At 35.9% G+C, this 19835-nt stretch overlaps 1 protein-coding gene across 1 annotated transcript in view; it reads right to left on the bottom strand.

Moving 5' to 3' along the window:
• HDX (highly divergent homeobox) overlaps positions 1-19835 on the bottom strand; it is a 71095-nt gene that overhangs the window by 25870 nt on the left and 25390 nt on the right. Inside the window, exon 4 of the mRNA XM_090264715.1 lies at positions 2797-2943. Within this exon, the coding sequence (XP_090120841.1) occupies positions 2797-2943 (147 nt within the window). The remainder of the gene's footprint in view (positions 1-2796; positions 2944-19835) is intronic.

Genomic DNA, 19835 nt, shown 5'->3' with positions numbered 1-19835 from the left:
TTGGGAAGGGTCTGAGGATACATAAGTAGCAGGTACCTAGAAAATTAAGCAAGCAAATATACAAAAACTAAAAACTAATTAAATAATGAATTCCAAGGAAACAAAACAATGTTATGCAGAAAAGTACAAATAATGCTACACAACATGATGCAAATGTAAAAAGCATTTACATTAAATACCAAACTAACAAAAATTATTAAAAAACCTATACTGGGAAAATAAGAAGAGAAGTATATGTGTAGGTGAAAGAATTAATGAAGAAGTCTTGAAGGAGAGTTTTTAAAAGCCTTGCACTTCATAGTAGAATATCTGTCAAGAATGCCTAGCACTGAAAAATCAAAAAGTAGCAATCAAAACAGATCTGAGAGAGACTGCTAATTGTTCTCCAATATCTGTCTTCTCTCTCTTTCAGAATAATAAATATTATATTGGATTCCCATAGTATAACTATATTTGCAGCTTCCCGTCAGTTAGCTATGACTGAGACTAATCATTAGCCAGTGATACATAAGTGAATGTGTCTTGTTGTCGTTTCTGGAAATCCCCTTTAAAAGATAGCTGGTACACACCCGTTGCTCCTCCTTTATCCCCATTGCTGCCTGGACTATAAATTACACAATTTCCGTCCTTGAGGACAAGGGACACATTGTAGGGATGGCAGAATGAAAGGTGTAAGGCATCAATGTCTTTGAGGACTTCATAGTGCAGAATTGTTATGCCAGTTCTAAATTGTATATCCCTGGGTTTGTACATGAAATTGAAATATCTTGTGTAAGCCACTGTTATTTTGAGTCTTTCTGTTACAAAGCTACTTCTAATTAATACAGCACATTATTTATAGATAGAGGTAAATACCAAAGGAATTGCCTAAAATAGTGGGAAGTGGCTGACTGGCTATTGGAAAATGGTAAGAGGGAAAGAGTGAGAAATGTTTGTTTTGTATCAAGTTCTATAGAACTTGATTTCTTAAGCTATATGCATGCATAACTCTGATTTAAAAAGTAAAAACTGACAATTACAACAAAAACACTTCTTTACATTTTCCTATTCTTAGCTTTTGCTTAGGATCCTCATACTGTAATTCCACTCCAATTTTTCCTCAGTCATTTGTATTCTCATGTCATCCTTCTAAGCTAGACTCTGAGTGCCTTAAAAATAGGAAAAGTGTCTAATGCTTTTGTAATTCTTTGTAACTATATTGTAACACGTAGTATGCTCAGTAAATACAAGATTTATTTCAATTTCCCACCTGGATCCTAACAAAATAAGAAGCAAGGCTCTGAACAGGACAATATTTTGAGAATAGTATTTATTTTGATAAATCTGTGCTCTATGACTTCTTGTTATACTTCTCCGTACCTTTTCATGTATGTATGAGAAAATACTTTACTTCCTCCTATACCAGAGTTCTGTGTTTTGTCATTTCTTTAATAGTACTTCCTTCTTATATTTTGGGATGCATCTTTAGTACGAGCTCACTAAAGCCAACTCTTGGCATCTCTTCTGAACTCTACATTGAATAAGCCATGGAATCAAACATAGTGGTAATCTTCATACCATGGAAATCAACAAATGTTTCCTTTAAAGGCTTGATTGTTAACTATTTACCAGTATACTATGCCACTATCTAAATCTTATACTGACATCTTTCAAATGGAATGTAAATGGCTGTTCCCAAGTTTGATCAATATAACTTTTAATCTGTCATTCATTAGATATTTGACATATATTTCAGAGCACCTCACACGAATTTTGAAACAATGTAACTGAGAAATATTTAAAATATCATACAATTTAGTTATTTAATATGTACAATTAAAATGTTTTTAATATAATCACAGAGTTGTGCAACAATCACCACAATCTAATTCCATAATATTTCTATCACAAAAAGGAAAACATATACTCTTTAACAATCACTCCCTGTTCCTCCTTATACCCAGGTCTTGGAATCCACTAATCTGTCTCCGTAGATGTGTCAATTCTGGACATTTCATCTAAATGGATTCATATAGTATGTGGTCTTCTGTGAATCGTTCTTTCATTTACCATAATGTTTTCAAAAGTCATCTATTTTGTACCATATTTCAGTACTTAATTCATTGACATAGCTCTACAACACCTTCTTATATGCATATGTCATATTTTGTTTACCCATTTACTTGATGGACATTTGAGTTTTTCCACTTTTTCGTATTACGAATAATGCTGTTAAGAACATCCATTTATAAGTTTTTGAGTGAACATATGATCCATTTCTTTTGAGTATATATCTAAGAGTGGAATTTCTCGGTCATATAATAATCTGTTAACGTAGAGAACTGTTTTCCAAAGAGGCTGAAACATTTCACATTTTCACCAGAAGTGTATAATGCTTCTAATTTCTCCACATCCTAGCTAACAGTGCTTAGCTGTTCTTTTGATTCTAGCCATCATAGTAAGGGCTAAGTGATATCTCACTGTGGTTTTAATTTCCATAATAGTAAGTAACGCTGAACAACTTTTTCTGTGTTTATTGGCTATTTGTATATCTTCTTTAGATAAATGCTTATTCAATTTCTTTGCACATTAAAAAATGGGCATTATTTGCCTTTTATTATTGAGATGTAAGAGTCTCGACATACTGTAAATACAGGTTCCTTATCAAATATATGATTTGAACATATTTCCTACTGTTATATAGGTTTTCTCACTATATTCATGGTATTACGTATTAACATCATTTAATATACTTTTTAAAGCTTTCACTTATGACATTCATCAACCACACCATGAAAATTATTGAAAATGTCTTACCCGAACTATTTCACAGTCAACGTTTAATTCAGTTGCAACTGCTTCAATTTTCTCTCTACAGATTGAGCCAAGGCTGGTCATGCCGTTGTCCCAGTATTTCTTAAGGGTGGCTAAGTCTCTGTCACTGAACTGAGTGCGGTCTTGTAGCTGTAGAACAAATTTAAAAAAATTGAAAAATAAAAAGAAAGAATAGTATAAGGCCCAGGCCAGGGAGCTCAGCTAGTTAGAGCATCATCCCAATACAACAAGGTTGCAGGTTTGATCCCAAGTCAGGGCACATACAAGAATCAACCAATTAATCGATAGATCACTGGAAACCAAATTCTCTGTCTCTCCGTCTCTCTTTCTCTCTCTCTCTTTCCCTCTCTCTCTCTCTCAATAAATAAATAAATAAAAATTTAAAAAAATATTATAGAGAGGATCATCATGGTAGGATGTGGTAAGTTACTTTCAACACATAAGAGTAGCTACATTAATTTCACAATTCTTACTCTGTGTTCTCCAATTTTGAAATGGGCATTTTCATGATATTTATTTTTATAACATGAAAGCATACTTGAACAAAATTTTTAAAAATTTAACCGATAACAGTTAAGCAATGTTGCTTTTAAATGGTTATAATCACACAAATAATTCATGTGATTGTAAAAAATAGATAAATTTTTAAAACAAGAGAATTTCAACTAAACAAAATCCTGGAAATAACACCTGTTAACATTTTAAGTATTTTCTTTCCACCTTTTTTCTATGATATACACATTCACATTCACGCTACATATATTGAAAACATAACAGGGTCAGGATTACACCAGTGTGCTGCCTTTGGTAACTTAATCTAGGTTTCCATACACATAGGTCTCCTACTAATTTTACAATTACTTAAAAAGGTAAATAAAAAGTAAGAAGATATGTAGTTCTAAGAAAACAATCATATTTATGGCTTGAAGAAGTTTCGATAATAAGCCTATCCTTTCTGTTCTTAGGTTTCTTAAACTAATATATTACAAACTTATACATTGCTTTAATTCAATGAATCCTGGAAGCATCCCTAGAAGGTAAATTAGAAGCACGATAGAATAATAACTTCCATTTTACTGATAAGGAGTCAGGAAAAGAAAGGTCAAAGGACACATTCAACAGGACACAGAGAATCCATGGCACAGCTAGAAATAGAAATATATCTGATTTTTTTTCTAGTAGCTTTATCCCTATGATGTCTCCAGCTATCTCAAGGGGTGGCAAAAAAAATCCAAAAATGAAATTTAATTAAAAATATATCCTGCCAAGCCCTATATGTGCATGTGTGTGTTTGTAATGAAAGAAAGAGCAAGAGACAGCCTGTGAAAGTGAGTGAGTTGAGGGCAAATGTTGCAAATCATGGCATGAGACATAAGGTCCTATTGCTGCCTTTGCCTAAGAAGATATGGTCTGGTCCCACATGAGGGCTAGATTTCAAATCCTTCCTAGACATACACTGTTTTTAACATTTCCTTTCTAATAGAAATTTAAAATCAAACACTTTCATAAATTAGATTTGGCTAACAATGGAAAATAATGTATGTAATATATATATAACATGACTTAAATAAAAGAATTACCATAGCTAAAACCGATGTTAATATTAAACAATAGGAGCAAACTTGTTTTAAAGCTACATGTTTTTGAAAATGAATTTTAGCTCGCAGGAGGAAAATCAATAAATTAATTCTTAGTTTTTTACCATGATAGTGAAGTTAAATTGTATAATTCACGTGTCTCTTTATAAGAAATGCAGTACATTTTGTGTGTGTGTTCATTTCCTGATTGCTAAATCTGTTCTCTCACTTCTTAAAAAACCCTGATAAGTGACATTTATTTCTCTTACTAGCACAAATTACATGTTCCCAATAAATATATCAAAACATGCCACCTAAGTTTTTCGATTAAGTGGAATAATCCTCAAGTTATTTACAACATAAAATCTCATTAGGTGCTCATCCTATATTGATTGCTCAATAGCTGTGGAACTAAATTTTTCAATATAAAACTGCGAGCAAAATTAATGGTGGTAAGATTCTAAGTCCATTATTACTGCCAGCATAAATATGCTCATATTTTTCCATTGCCATTGCACCAAATTCTTCAGTGCAAGCCTAAATTACTGAAAAAAATGAAAAGAATAATGTACAGAAAACTGAAACACACTCAGCCGATTAATTTGTAATTCATTGAGAGGACATCTAAAGCTCATTCATCTCTTAAAATGAACTAAATAAAACCTTATTTAATTTGTTCGAAATGTGCTGGGGTCTCAAATATGGTAATGCTGAAGGCGACCTTTTATGACAACACCTATTAAGTAGAAGATTATGAGGGGAAAAGCAGTTATTTTTACAGCTCCTAAAAAGCATATTTTAAATAATAAAATCAATGACATAATAACAATTAATTAGCATTAAAACTGAATACCTATTTAGACTAGGAAAAAAAGGTGAACACTTAAAAGAAAAGATGAGTTATTCCCTGAGGAAATCTGAAGGGGAAATTAATTTTGTCTCCCTATTGAACTTTAAAGCCATTTTCACTTTACAAGACTATCAGTTGATAGTCCTCTAGGCACCACCCCCTGTATACAACTCTCTGCCTCTCTCTTGCTGCCCCCGGGACTCTGTCTTTATCTTTCACCTTTGGCATCTCAATCATGATGCGCCCTGCTGTGGTCCCCTCTGGGTCCAGCTCGCCCGGGACCCTCCATGTTTCCCAGACCTGAATGTCCATCTCCTTCGAAGATTTGGGAAGTTTTCCTATTTTTTTTCAATTCTTGCTTCCTCATTCTGTACTGGTTGACTTTTTTCTTCCTTATGTTCCAAATTATTGCCTTGAACCCCGGTTTCCTTCCCTTCACCATTGGTTTTGTGTGGATTTTCCTTCGTTTCACTTAGCATAGTCTTCACTTCTTCTCTTATGCATTTGCCATACTCAACCATATCTGTCAAGCCTGTGAGCATCTTTATCACCAGTGTTTTGAATTCTGCATCTGTTAGGTTGTCTATCTCCTCATCTGTTAGGTTGGCTATCTTTTCGTCGCTTAGTTCTCCCACTGGAACCTTGATCCGTTCCCCCTTTTGGGCCATACTTCTCTGTCTCCTCACTCTGACAGGCTCCTGTGATTGTTTGCCTCCATGTCCCAGATAGAGCTGTCACTCCTGTTATGATGTAAGGGCTGTAGCCTTAGGGATTTGTCAGTACAGGGTGACCTGTTTCACCACGTTGTGGTGCTGTATGTGGGGGGGGGTCCGAGAGGGAACAATACTGCCTGCCCAGCACTCGCCCCTTTTCCAGGCACTTTTCCCACTTCTGCACTGGACTGGCGTCCCTCTAGCTGCTGCTCTGGCCGTTGTTCCCAGAACGGGTGGGTCTGTGGACGTTCTAGGACCATGGAGGCCTTTTAAACAAGCAGACTCTGCTGAGAGACTGGCAGTTTCTGCCTTCACCCCAACCCCCACTGGTCTGCACAGTCAGAAGCAACGAGGCTTGCTTTTCCCCAGTACTGGGACCTTGAGCTGCGAGGTCCGGTGAGGAGCTGGAAATGCTCCCCAGGTGTCCCTCCTGACTTTTTAAAAGGTGTGACTATGGTTTCCACCGGCATGCCACTGCCGCCGCTACCACACCACGTCCTCTCCGCCCTGGCTCCACCCCTCTTACCTGTGTGGATGAGTATTTCTTCTTTATATCTTTGTTTGCTGGACTTCCATGCAGTTTTTTGATTTTCTGGAACTTCTGGTTGTTTCTAGTTTTGATGTACTTGTATTCCTTCTTAGTTGTGGAGTGAGATGCAGCATGTCTTTCTGGTTGTCTCTAGTTTTGAAGTAGTTGTATTCTTTCTTAGTTGTGGAAGGAGACACAGTGTGTCTGTCTACGCCTCCATCTTGGCCAGAAGTCAACTCTTTGTCTCTTATTATAGCTTTTGTTTAAAGCATATTTTATCTCATATAAGCATTGCTACCTTGTTTTATTTTCCTTTCAATTTGCATGAATATCTTATTACATCCCTTTACCTTTAGTTTGTGTGTGTCTTTCTATCTGAAGTGGGTGTCTTTTAGACAGAATATAAATGGATATTGTTTTCTTATCCATTCAGCTACCCTGAGTCTTTTGATTGAAGTATTTAATACATTTTACATTTAAAGTAATTATTGATAGGTACATATTTATTGGCATTTTATTATACATATTTCTTTTTCTTTTTTTCTTTCTCCTTTTTAAGAAAGTCCCTTTAATATGTCTTATAATATTGTTTTGGTGGTGATGAACTTCTTTAAATTTTTTGTTTTAGGGGAAGCTATTGATCCTTAAATTTTAAATGATAGCTTTGCTGGGTAGAGCAGTCTTTGCTTTTCATCACTTTGAATTTTTTGTGCCAGCCTCTTCTGGTCTGAAAATTTTCCATGCAGGAATCAGCTGACAGTCTCATGGGAGCTCCCTTGTAGGTAACTGTCTTTCTCTTGCTGCTCTTATGATTCTTTGTCTTTAACCTTTTCCATTTTAATTATGATGTATCTTGGTGCAGACCTGTTTGGGTTCATCTTGTTTGAGAGTCTTCATTTCCTGGACTTGTGTCTCTTTTTCACCAGGTTATGAAACTTTTCAGTCGTTATTTATCCCAACATATTCTCAATCTTTTGCTCTTTTTTCCTTCTTGTACCACTGTAATGCCAATTTTTTGTTACACCTGATGTTTTCCCAAAGGTTCCTTAAACTATCCTTATTTTTAAAACAATTATCTTTTCTTTTTGATTCTACAGTTGGGTGTTTTCTGCTACCTTGTCTTCCAAATCATTGATTCAATCCTCTGCTCCATGTATGCTGGCTGCTCTTGCTTCTTTCCAGTGTGCCTTTCATTTCAGATATTGTATTCTTCATTTCTGACTGGTTCTTTTTAATGTTTTCTATGTCCCTTTTTATGCTTACCATCTTTTGTTTAAGTTCTGAGTTTATTCTTTACTCACATAAGTTCCATGAGCATTATTATAACAATTGCTTTGAATTCTGTATTTGGTAGCTTGCTTCCATCCATTTCAATTAGATTTTTTGCTGGGGATTTCTACTGTTATTTCATTTTGGATGTTTGTCTCCCCATCTTGGCTGCCTCTCTGTATTTATTTCTGTGCATTAGATTGATCTCCTATGTCTCCCAGTCTTGGTGTGGCAGCCTTATGTAGTAGCTGTACTAAGGGGCTCAGTAGTACAGTTTCCCTGATTGCCAGAGCTAGGTGCTCCAAAAATGTCCCTGTGTGGCTTATGTGAACCCACCTGTTGTAGGTAAGTGTTTACTATTGGCTCAATCATGGTTGGGTTTGACCTTTAGGCTATCTGTCTGAAGATTAACCCTGACTAAAATGTACAACGTGTTGTCTGGGGGCTGATTTCACTAGGTGGAATTTGTTCCAACAGGGTCTGATCCTTTTGCGAAGGACTGTAGTGCAGATCAATGTCAGACCCTGACTGTGACCAGCCCTGAGCTACCTGTTAGGAATTATAAAGTGATTCACAATTGGTGGCTGCCTCTGCTGGGCTTGGATGCTTGTGGGAGAGCCAAGTTGTGTACCAAAGTTGGTTTCTCCCAGTACTGAGTTTGGGGAAGGTCAGCAAAATGCCAAAGGCACCCTGAGATCTGCCTCCTCCTGTCAGGTGCTTTATACACTATCACTAAAAGTTTCTGTCAGTACACAATTTGTGTGAGGTCAGTTCTTAGTGAGTCACCAGGTAAACGGAACAAGTGATGTGCACCATGTTGATGAAGATCTAACTTGGTCATTAGTGCCCTGTCTGAGGCACTCAGCAAAAGTTTCAGGGTCCAGGAAGGCCAACCACCATCCACTTGGGGCCTGCAAACCTTTGTAGTTAAGCAGGTTCTCAGGGAGTCATAAGGGTGAGGCCAGTAGAGTTAATCAAGCTAAAACAGATTAAGATTGGCTATGTGGAATGAGGACTTTGCATAGGAATCGTGGCACCAATCAGTGCACTCAGGGAAAACTACCCCATACAGTCACACAGTTCAATCTCTCCCTGTGCATCTCTGATATTCTGTGAATCTTCCCAGATATCTTTGAGAGATTTCCAAGAAAGACTTTGCCATGGGCCCACTCTGGCTCTAGCTAGCTGATTCCTCAGCAGGGCTTGATCTTTGCAGGATGGGCCCACAAGTAGTCAGGAGGGTGGGGTTGATGCCCTATGGCAAGGAGCCCTTGACCCAGAGACATGATGTCTGTGGGTAGTGTGGGAAAGGGATTAAACATAAGAATATTAGCAAGTGTCCCTCCAGCTCTCTCCCAGAAACCACACAACCCAGTCTCTGCCTGTAGGACTCCAGTCGCCTCTGAGCTGTTGTCCTGCCACCGGAGCCCAGAGTAAATGGCCCTTGAAGAGGGTGCCTGGGTTTCTAGCACTCTTCTTTCTCTCCTTGGTGAATGGAAGCCCTGCTGATTTTTCACAGCCATATGTTATGTGGGCTTCTTTTCCCAGCACTGGTGCTCTGGGCCAGAGAGCCTGGCATAGAGTTGAGGTCCCCTGCCCCTCAGAGGCACCTTTGCAACTGATAATATCTATCTAGTTTGTCAACTACTGTGCATGCGTGCTGGACCAACCCTTTCTGTGTCTCTCCTCTCTCCTACCAGTCTTGATGTGGCTTCCTCTGGAAGTCTTTGGTTATTATTCTTCTGTTCAGGTAATCTTCAGTTGGTTATCCAGGTTGTTTGTTCTATGATTAAGTAATTCTCATTTGGTCTTGAGAGGAGGTGAGTGTAATTTCCGCCTACTCTGCTGCCATCTTGGATCTCTTACTTCAAAACTTTTAACTGCTACTTTGTGCTCCATCATATGGACAACCTCTGATTTACTTAAAGATTTATCTAATATGGACATTTAGGTGGTTTCAGGTTATTGCTATTAAAAACAATGCAGAAGTGTATTTTTTATAGATATATCTTGCTTTATATTTGCAATTATATGTAATGAAAAATTCTTAACCATGTGTTTTGATCACCTCCACTCCTTCCCATTGATGGAGAAGATATTTCTACTCTACAGTTATAAGGATGGTGGAACAAATCGCTCCCAACACCAGACAGATGCAATCAACTCAGTGTATTATTTTCTTATACTCATAGCCTGGAAGAGGAAAACACTGGATGACACACAGGGTGACATAAGGATTCCACCTGGAAACACAATGAATAAAAAGAGACTGTGGTGTAACTCCTGAGGTTGGTAAAACCCCTTTTTCCTACAGGAGTATGTGACTGGCCTTTTTGAATCATTCTGCAGGCTGAAATATATGCTAGTCCTTATTTTCCTATATCTATATCAATGCTAGTGAACTTTGTAATTTTTCCCACTTTAGTAAAAAATGGCACAAGAGTTCCCTCTTATCTGTGGTTTTACTTTCCACAGTTCTAGTTATCCATGGTCAATCATGATCTGAAAATATTAAATAGAAAATTGCAGAAATAAACAATTCCTAAGTTTTAAATTGTGCACAGTTTTGAGTTGCATGATGAAATCCTGTGCTATTCTGCTCCATCGTGAATATAAATCAACGTTTTTTTTCTAGCTGTATACTCATGCTGTATATACTACCCACCCATTAGTCACTTACTGGTTGTCTTGCTTATCAAATTGCCTAGAGAAGTGCTCATGTTCAAGTAAACCTTATTTTACTTAATAACGACCTCCAAACAGAATAGTGATGCTGGCAACTCAGATATGCCAAAGAGAATCCATTAAGTCTTTCCATTAAGTGAAAAGTTGAAATTTCGGGACCATCCACCTGAGGGTCTTTGAACCTAACCCCTTCAGGTAAGTAGGGGTACTGTATGTACCTATCTTATGGTTTTGACTTGTATTTATTTAAGCGAGACCAAGTATTTTGATATATTTCTTTGTTTTATATACAACATATCTCAGAGATATTGTAAGTTCATTTTCAGACTACCACAATTAAGCAATTATTGCTGTAAACAAAATCACATAAAACTCCTGGTTTTCCAGTGCACATAAAAATTATGTTTACACTGTACTGTAACCTTTTAAGAGTGAAATAGCATCATATCTAAAAATGTACATGCCATAATTAAGAATACTTTACTGCAAACAATGCTCACCATCATCTGAGCTTTCACTGAGTTGTAATCATTTTGCAAGTGAAGGATCTTGCCTGGATGCTGATGGCTGCTGACTGATCAGTGTGGTGGTTGCAGAAGGTTGGGGTGGCTGTCACAATTTCTTAAAATAAGAAAACAATGAACTTTGCCACATTGATTGACTCTTCCTTTCACAAATGATTTCTCTGTATAATGTGATGTTGTTCGTTAACATTTTATCTATAATATAACATCTTTCAAATTTGGAGTCAATCTTCTCAAATCCTGCAATCATTTTACCAACTAAGTTTATGTAATATTCTAAAACCTTTGTTTTCATTCAACAATCTTCAAAGCATCTTCACCAAGAACAGATTTCCTACAAGAAACCACTTTTTAGGCCCTAGCCAGGTAGCTCAGTTGGTTAGATCATCGTCCCCAAATGCTAAGGTTGCGAGTTTGATCCCCCATCAGGGTACAGATAAGGATCAACCAATGAATGCAAAATAAGTGGAATGACAGGTTAATGTAACAATAGGTAAATGTTTTTCTCTCAAAATCAATATATAAAACTTAAAAATATACCACTTTCTTTGCTCATTCATAGGAAGCAACTCATTTATTACAGATTTATCATTAGATTACAGCAATGCACTCACAAGCTCTACTTCTAATTATAGTATTCTTGGTATTTTCACATCTGCAGTTACATCCTCTACTGATATTTTAACTTCCTTAAGGTCATTTTTGAGGCCTAAAATAAACTTTCTTCAAACTCTTGTTGAGTTTGATATTTTGACCCCTTCTCATGAACCACAAATGTTCTTATTTTAGCATCTAAAATGGTGAATCCTTATCAGAAGGTTTTCCACTTACTTTGCCCAGTTCCATTATAGGAATCACTATCTATGGCCACTAGAGCCTCATGAAATACATTTTAAAATAATAAGACTTGAAGACCAAAATTACTTCTTGATCCATGGGTTAAGGAATGGATATTGTTTTAGCAGGTATGAAAACAACATTAATATCATTACACATCTCAACCAGAGCTCTTGGGTGAGCAGTGGCATTGTCAATGAGCAGTAATATTTTGAAATAAATCTCTCTTCTTAGCAGTAGTTCTCAACAGTGGCTTAAAATATTCAATAAACTATATTGTAAACAGATGTTGTCATCCAGGCTTCTTTGTTTCACTTATAGAGCATAGGGAGAAATGGTTCAGTGTAATTCTTAAAGGTCCTAAGATTTTAAGAAAGCATTTGCTTTAACTTAAAGTCACCAGCTGCATTAGCCTCTAAGAAGAGATTCAACCTGTCTGTTGAAGCTCTGAAACTAGGCATTGACTTCTCTTTCCTAGCTATGACAGTGTTACATGGTATCCGCTTGCAATATAAGGCTGTTTTATCTACATTGAAAATCTATTGGTTAGAGTACTTACCTTCATTAATTGCCTTAGCTAGACCTTCTAAATAACTTCCTGTAGCTTCCACATCAACACTTGCTGCTTCACCTTGCAATTTTGTGTTATGTAGAGGTTTTTTTTTTCCTTAAACCTCATGAACCAACCTTTTCTAGCTTCAAATATTTCTTCTGCAGCTCCTTACTTCTCTCAGCATTCATAGAATTGAATAACTTAGGGCACTGTATAAGGTTAAGGCATACAGCATAATTATTTGACTTACATTTATTGGGAAATGATTACCACAATAAGTATAGTTTATATACATAACCTAATACAAAAGAAAGAAATAAGGAAAATATTTGTCTTGTGATGAGAACTCTTAGGACCTATTTTTAAGTAACATTTAAATATAATGCACGCCAATGTTAATCATAGTCATCATGTGTGCATTACAACCCTGGTACTTACCTTATTTTTGGAAGGTTGCATCTTTTGACCACCTTTATTAAATTCCTTCCACCATTTTTATTGATACATAAGCAAAGTACACAGGCATTCCACTTAACCTTTATTTTGATGAATCAGTGTTTCTCAATCAACTTATTTAGATAAGGATTGCTCGATGCTTTAAAGTCAATGTTACTGGAAAATTTAACCAGTGTCTAGGATTTTCTGTATGTCAACATCAAATACTATATTCTAAGGTGATCAATAAAATGTGTTAGTCACTACGAATTTTTTTCCAAATTCATATTGGAGAAAATAATTCCAGACTTTAAAAAAAAATTCTGGTGATGTTTTTCAGAGTGGTGGCACAAGAGGACTTCCACATCTGAATGTCTGAGGGGTCTGCACATTGACACATCTGAAAGTGGAAGTATTGGAACAAGCAGGGAAGATGGGACACTGGGAAAAACAAAGATGGTCACAGATGCAGTTTGGTGCATGCTGCAGCCCAAGCAGCCATGATAGCGCTGAAGTGTCAGGGTGCAGCCTCCAATAGATAGACAAAACTAGATGGGTAAAAGTGGCAATCGGTTTTGTGTGACTGGTATATATTGAAGCTCAGCCTAATTTTTGGGGTTGGGAAGTGGTGCACAGGAGGCCAGCATTTCAAAAACAACCACCACCAGTAAAACAAAGTTTCAGATGTGGGAATTTCCACCCATCCTATTCTGGCCCACTCAGCAGAACAATTATCACGGAGAAGATTACAAAAGGGCAGAAAGAACTTTACAGGCTAATTGGCCTGTACTTATTGCAGATGAACCTAATGGAAAGCACTGAGCTGCAGTTGTGCCAAACCACCTTTCCCTCACTACCCTTCTTCCACCCATTAGGATGCAGCTTTATGGCAACAGCTAGGATACCTCAGAAAAAATGGCATGGCTGGCAGCTTCTGGTTGCACAAAGGCAACACGAGGTTCACTCTGGCCAGCAGATCCATAGTCACCACATCCCACCACAAGAATGGTGCCCGGAGTTCATGGCAACTGTGCAATAAAGATGATGCCTATTTCAGCTGTTTTTCACTGTGTAGGTGATACCACCCCACAGAGACTCCTGAAGCCCCAGTACTGAAGCTAAAAGAAAATAAGAATTTTCATATCTTCACCACCTACAGGAAACAAAAGAAAGACCTCTACTAATCAACCTGCTGAACAGTTAAGGCTAAAAAAGAAAAAAATTATTCCCACAAATGTCCAGACTATCAAGCACAATGAACAACCATGGTAAAAAGGGAGTTCAGAAAGAAAATGAAAATTCCCCAGAAAAAAAACAAAAGATGTAGAAGACTGTGATTTAAATGACAGAAAATTCAAGACCGAAGTTTTGAAAAAACTCAATGGCATACAAAAAGCTCAGAAAAACAGTCCAACGAGCTCATAAATTAACTCAATGGAAAAAAAAAGGAGTAATTTATCAGAGATTAAAACTATTAAAAAAACAAACAGAAATTCTGAATCTGAAAAATCCAGTAAATGAGAAAAAGAATGTACTAGAAAGTTAAGAAATACAGCAAATTAGATGAAGCAAAAAAATTAGTACTATCAAAGACAGAAATCTAGAAATAACTGACGTAAAAAAGAGACCTGAGATTTAAAAAATGCAAGAACACCACAAGAACTATCTGACTCCACTAGATAGACAACATAAGAATAATTGCTATAACAAAAGGATAAGAGAAAAAGAAAAGAAGAGAGGGCTTATTGAAACAAATAATTGATGATAACATCCCAAACCTAAGGAAAGGGCTGAACTTTGGAGTCCAAGAAACTAAAAGGACACCTAATTACCTCAATCCAAACAGACTTTCTCTAAGGCACATTGTATTAAAGCTGTCAGAAATTAAGACAAACAAAAAATTCTCAAGGCAACCAAGTAAAAGGAGACCCCATTTGATTATCATAATATTTTTCAACAGAAATCCTACAAGTTATGTAGGAGTAAAATCAAAGATTTTTAAATTTATTTTTATTTTTATTTTTGATTTTTAGAGAAAGGGGAAGTGAAGAAGAAAGAGAGGAAGAAGAACATCGATGTGAGAGAGGAACATTAATTGAGTTGCCTTCCATATGTGCCCCGACTGCAGACTGAACTTGCAAACCAGGTATGTGTCCTGATTAGGAATCAAACCAACAGCCTTTCAGTTTGCTGGACTCACTTCAGATTGAAAAATACACAAAGACTGAAAGGGATGGAAAAATATATTTCAAGAACTTGGAAATAACACAAAACAAAAAACTAGGGTAGAAATACTTACACCAGAGAAAATAGACATTATTATTATTATTATTATTATTATTATTATTATTATTAATTTTATTTTTAAAATATTTTTAATCCTCACCTGAAGATATGTTTATTGATTTGGTTCCCTCTTGTATGTACCCTGACTGGAGATCGAACATGTAACTTAGATACGTGCCCTGACCAGGATTTAACCCCACAACCTTTTGGTGCATGGGATGACAGTGCAACCAACTGAGTAACCTGGCCAGGGCTCATAAAAAATAGACTTTAAATAAAGGCTATAACAGGAGACAAAGAAAGACCCAACAATTCCACTTTTGGGCACTTACCTGAAGAAAACAAAACACTAATTTGAAAAGATATATGCAGCAGTGTGTTCACTGCAGCATTATTTTCAATAGCCAGTATATAGAAGAAACCTAGGTATCCATCAAAAAATGAATGGATAAAGAAGATGTGGATTATATATAATGAAATATTATTCTGCCAAGAAAAAGAATAAAACCTTGCCATTTGTGACAACATGGATATACCTCAAGGGTATTATGCTAAGAGAAATATGTCAGAGAAAAACAAATTACATATTATTTCATTTATATGTGGAATCTAAAAACTGAACAAATGAACAAACAAAACAGACTCTTAGATACAGAAAACAATTGCCAGAGGGTTAGCAGTGAGGGGATGGGTAAAATGGTGAAGGATATTAAGAGGTACAAACTTATAAATAAATCATGAAGATGTAAAGTACAGCATGGGGAACACAGTCAGTAATGTCACAATAACATTGTACAATGACAGATGACTATTAGACTTCTCATGGTGATCACTTCATAAGGTATATAGATGTCAAATCACTATGTCGTGCACCTGAAGCTATCATAATGCTGTATGTCTGCTATACTTTAATTAAAAAATATTTACATTTTAGAAAGGAAAAAAGAAAAGCTGGGTATTTAAATCCACTTTTTCAACTGTAAATCTTACAAAATTTACATGTAGATCAAGTTTGTGTGATAAAAATTTAGCATTTAAATGATGTGTAAGTATGAAATATATATTGATTTTAAAGGTTGTAATGGTAAAAAAAACAGGTAAAATATCTCAATAATTTTTGTACTAATTATACCTTCAAATGATAGATTTTGGATATTGAGTCAATGTATATCATTAAAATTAATTTTACCTGCAGCTTTTCACTAATGTTGCTACTTGGAAATGTAAGCTTATATATGTGGCTCATATTATATTTTTATTGTACTACACTGGTCCACATTGTGATTGATTTTAAGGATGCAATGGTAAGGAAAAACATATACTTAGATATTTTCCTTGCTTTCATAGAACTAATACTTTAGATTTAATAGAAAGATATTTATTAATGAAAATCATATAATCAAATATAAAATGCCATTGTGATAAATGACCATGTTGGTCACTTACTATCTTCTTCTGGAAGCACACTCTACCCACAAATGAAATATAACCACTGTCTCAAAATTTTTCCAACCACTTTCAAAGAAAACCTCCCCAGTGTCAATGCCCCTTAGCCAAAACCCACTAAGAATATGCCAGAGAAAGGTACCGAAAACTCTAAGTATGCTTGGTAACTTGTCTATTTCTCCTTATAGTACTATCAGTTTTGGCTTCATATATTTTGAAGCTGTGTTATAAGGTGTATAAATGATTACAACTGTTATGTCCTTTTGATAGATTGACTTCTTGGTCAATAACAAATGACCATCTTTATCCTTCTTAACAATCTTTGATGTTATCTTTTCTCTGTTAGCAATATAGCCAGTTATCTGTATTTTTACAAAGTATGTGTCTTTCTTGTAGGAAGTATACAGGGGGGTCTTGTAGTTTTTAATCCAACTGGACTATGACATTTAAATGATATGTTTGAGTCATTTACAGTGAATGATTATTAACAGAGATGATAGGTCAGTCATCTTGCTATTTGTTTTATCTTTTTACCATTTGTTATTTATTTTTTCTTACTATTTTTCTTATTTTTAAAAAACAACTATTGAACTATTTTTATTATTTAATTCTATCTGTTTATTTTTTGGTGTATTGGCTATAACTGTTTGGCTGTTCTGGTTGCTTTAGGGCAAGGTTTCTCAAGAGCAGCATTATTGACATTTTTAGGCTGGGTAATTATTTGTTGTAGGAGTCAGTCCTATGCATCGAAGAATGCTTAGCTGCATCCATGGTCTGTGCCAGTAGATGCCAGTAGTATCTCTCCAAGTTGTGACAAGCAAAAATCTATCCAGACGTTGCTAAATGTTCCCTGTACTGCAAAATAATTTCTAGGTGAGAACCACTGCTTTAGGGTTTATAGTATACATCTTTAACATTTTACTTTAACATGATAAACTACTTCATGTTATTAGTGTAAGAACTTTATAGTAGTGTATTTCCTTGTCTTCCATCCCAGCCTTTATTCCTTTGCTGTCATATATTTTACTTACATTTATGATCTTAATCTCACATTATATTGTGATTATTTCATTCAACAATTATTTTTAAATATATGAAAATATTATATATTTACCCATGTTGTTAACATTTCCAGTGCTCTTTGTTCTTTTGTGTAGATCCAAATTCCCATCCAGCACAATATTCTTTTTGCATGAAGGAAATTCTTTAACATTTACATGTGAGTTTATTGAACATGAAAAAATCTTTATTTCATGGTAAATTTTAAACAATATTGTAGTTGAGTATAACAGTCAGGTTGATGGTTTTTCTTCAGTACTTTGAAGATATTGTGCCACTGTCTTCTCATTTTTATTTTTTCTGATGAAAAGCCTGATATCATCCTTACCTTTGTTTCTCTAGTCATAACATGTATATATCAGGATGCTTTTAATTTTTCATAATCAAGAGTATTGAGCATTTTAAAATTATTATGAAGTGCTTTTGTGGTTCTTGTACTAGAAGTTCATTGAGCTTCTTGGATCTGTGTGTTTATAGGTTCATCAAATTTGATATATTTTAATGCATTATTTATTCAAATATTTTTGTCCTCCCTCAAACTGTTTGACATACTTCAGTTACATATATGTTAGGTCACTTGAAATTGTTCCACAGCTCACTGATACTTTTTTAAAGTTATTTTTTGTGTCATATTGGGTATATTCTATTGCTGTGCCTTCAAGTTAACTATTTTTTTCTTTTACAACAGTAATATTCCTTTAGTACCTTCCACTATGTTTCCCCCGAAGACATTGCAGTTTTCAACTTTAAAAGTTATTTATGCCTCTTTATATCTTCCATGTTGCCATTTAACTTCTAAAACATTTAAAATACAGTCACAGCAATGGTTTTAATAGCCTCTTCTGCTAATTCTAACATATGTGTTAGCTCTGGTCATTTTCATTTAATGATTTTTTCTCCTTATCATTGGTCATATTTTCCTGCTTCTTTATGTTGTAGTAATTTTTGATTGATGACAGATGCTATACATTTTACCTTGTTGGGTGCTATATAATTGTATGTTCTTACAATTAAGACTTAGTTTTGCTCTAGTCATCGTCTAACATGCCCTGCTCGGAAAGATCTAAGATCCAAATCTTATCTTTTGTCTCATTCTATCAGCATATGGTGTTGAATGCAAGTTTAATTAGTTAATAACCATGGAGATTATTTTACAACCATTTGATGTAGTCAAAGGGTCTTAGGAATCAGTCTGCTGCACGTCAGTGCCAGGACCATGCCCAGGTCCAGAAAAGGCTGAACAGACTAAAGCAATGACATAGATTCTAAGGACAAACATCTTTCTCACAAAAATCTAGCCACGTTCCAAGCCAAGAGAAGGCCAATATCCAGGCCTGAGGTATTCACATATGGTTTTGCTGATGGGGATTTAAGCAGTGCACGGAAAAGTGTCGCTTGGATGTTGCTGCATAAGCTGAGGCTGCCCTCCTCTTTGAGTGTGGTGTCTTCTGTGATATCTTAGCAATTAGATTCCACTAGCCCACCGTGTTGCTTCAGTAGTACTTTCTGTGTCCTCAGGTAGTGATAAACTAGTTGCTCTATCACAAAAGTGGGGGAAGTGACACCCAACTGGATTGCTTAAGGGAGGAAGTGAGGAAGTGTACGTATTGCTTAACTTAGATGGAGGTGGGCGGGAGTGGTGGTGGTGGTGGTGGTGGTGGAAAATGTAGAATTGGAAAGGAAAAACGAGGTGGCGGCTGGTTTTTTTCATTCCATCCCTGATTAACTTGTCCTTTCTTAATATGACTAGCGGTCTTGATTCTAAAGTCACTCTGATGTGGGCATTAGCAGGGAATGGGAGGAAAAGTGTGGAGAAATCCTATTTTACCAGCACACTCCAAACTTGTTTCTGATGTGTTCTGTGAAAAAGATTGTTTGCTCAAAAAGCTGGGAGAATGTTGCATACCCCTTTTCTCCTCTTGGAGATCAACCCATATTAGAATATTAGGGACTCTTGAGAATTTGCCATACTATTTGAGTAGACATCTTAGCCCCCACACCTCACCTATGAAAACCTATCGCTTTTTGTAAGACTTGTACAGAATGCCAGTTTGAGGAACTGACTAGCTATGCATGAGAGAAGTGCCTTGTTAGTACTGTAGAGTTTGCCCTTTATGATTTTTCCCTTCACCTCTCTCAAACCTTATTTTTCAACTAAAAGATGAGGCGTATAGGCAAAAAGTCGGGGGTGGGTAGTGGGGTGGGGGGAATATGAAAAGAATTGTATGAGGTTGTCTAAAATAAAGAGTAGTTTCTTA

The sequence above is a fragment of the Furipterus horrens genome, unplaced genomic scaffold (genome assembly GCF_987537825.1).
Source record: "Furipterus horrens unplaced genomic scaffold, mFurHor1.1.pri manual_scaffold_17, whole genome shotgun sequence".
Taxonomy (NCBI): domain Eukaryota; kingdom Metazoa; phylum Chordata; class Mammalia; order Chiroptera; family Furipteridae; genus Furipterus; species Furipterus horrens.
This window is presented reverse-complemented; position numbering and strand designations above follow the sequence as displayed.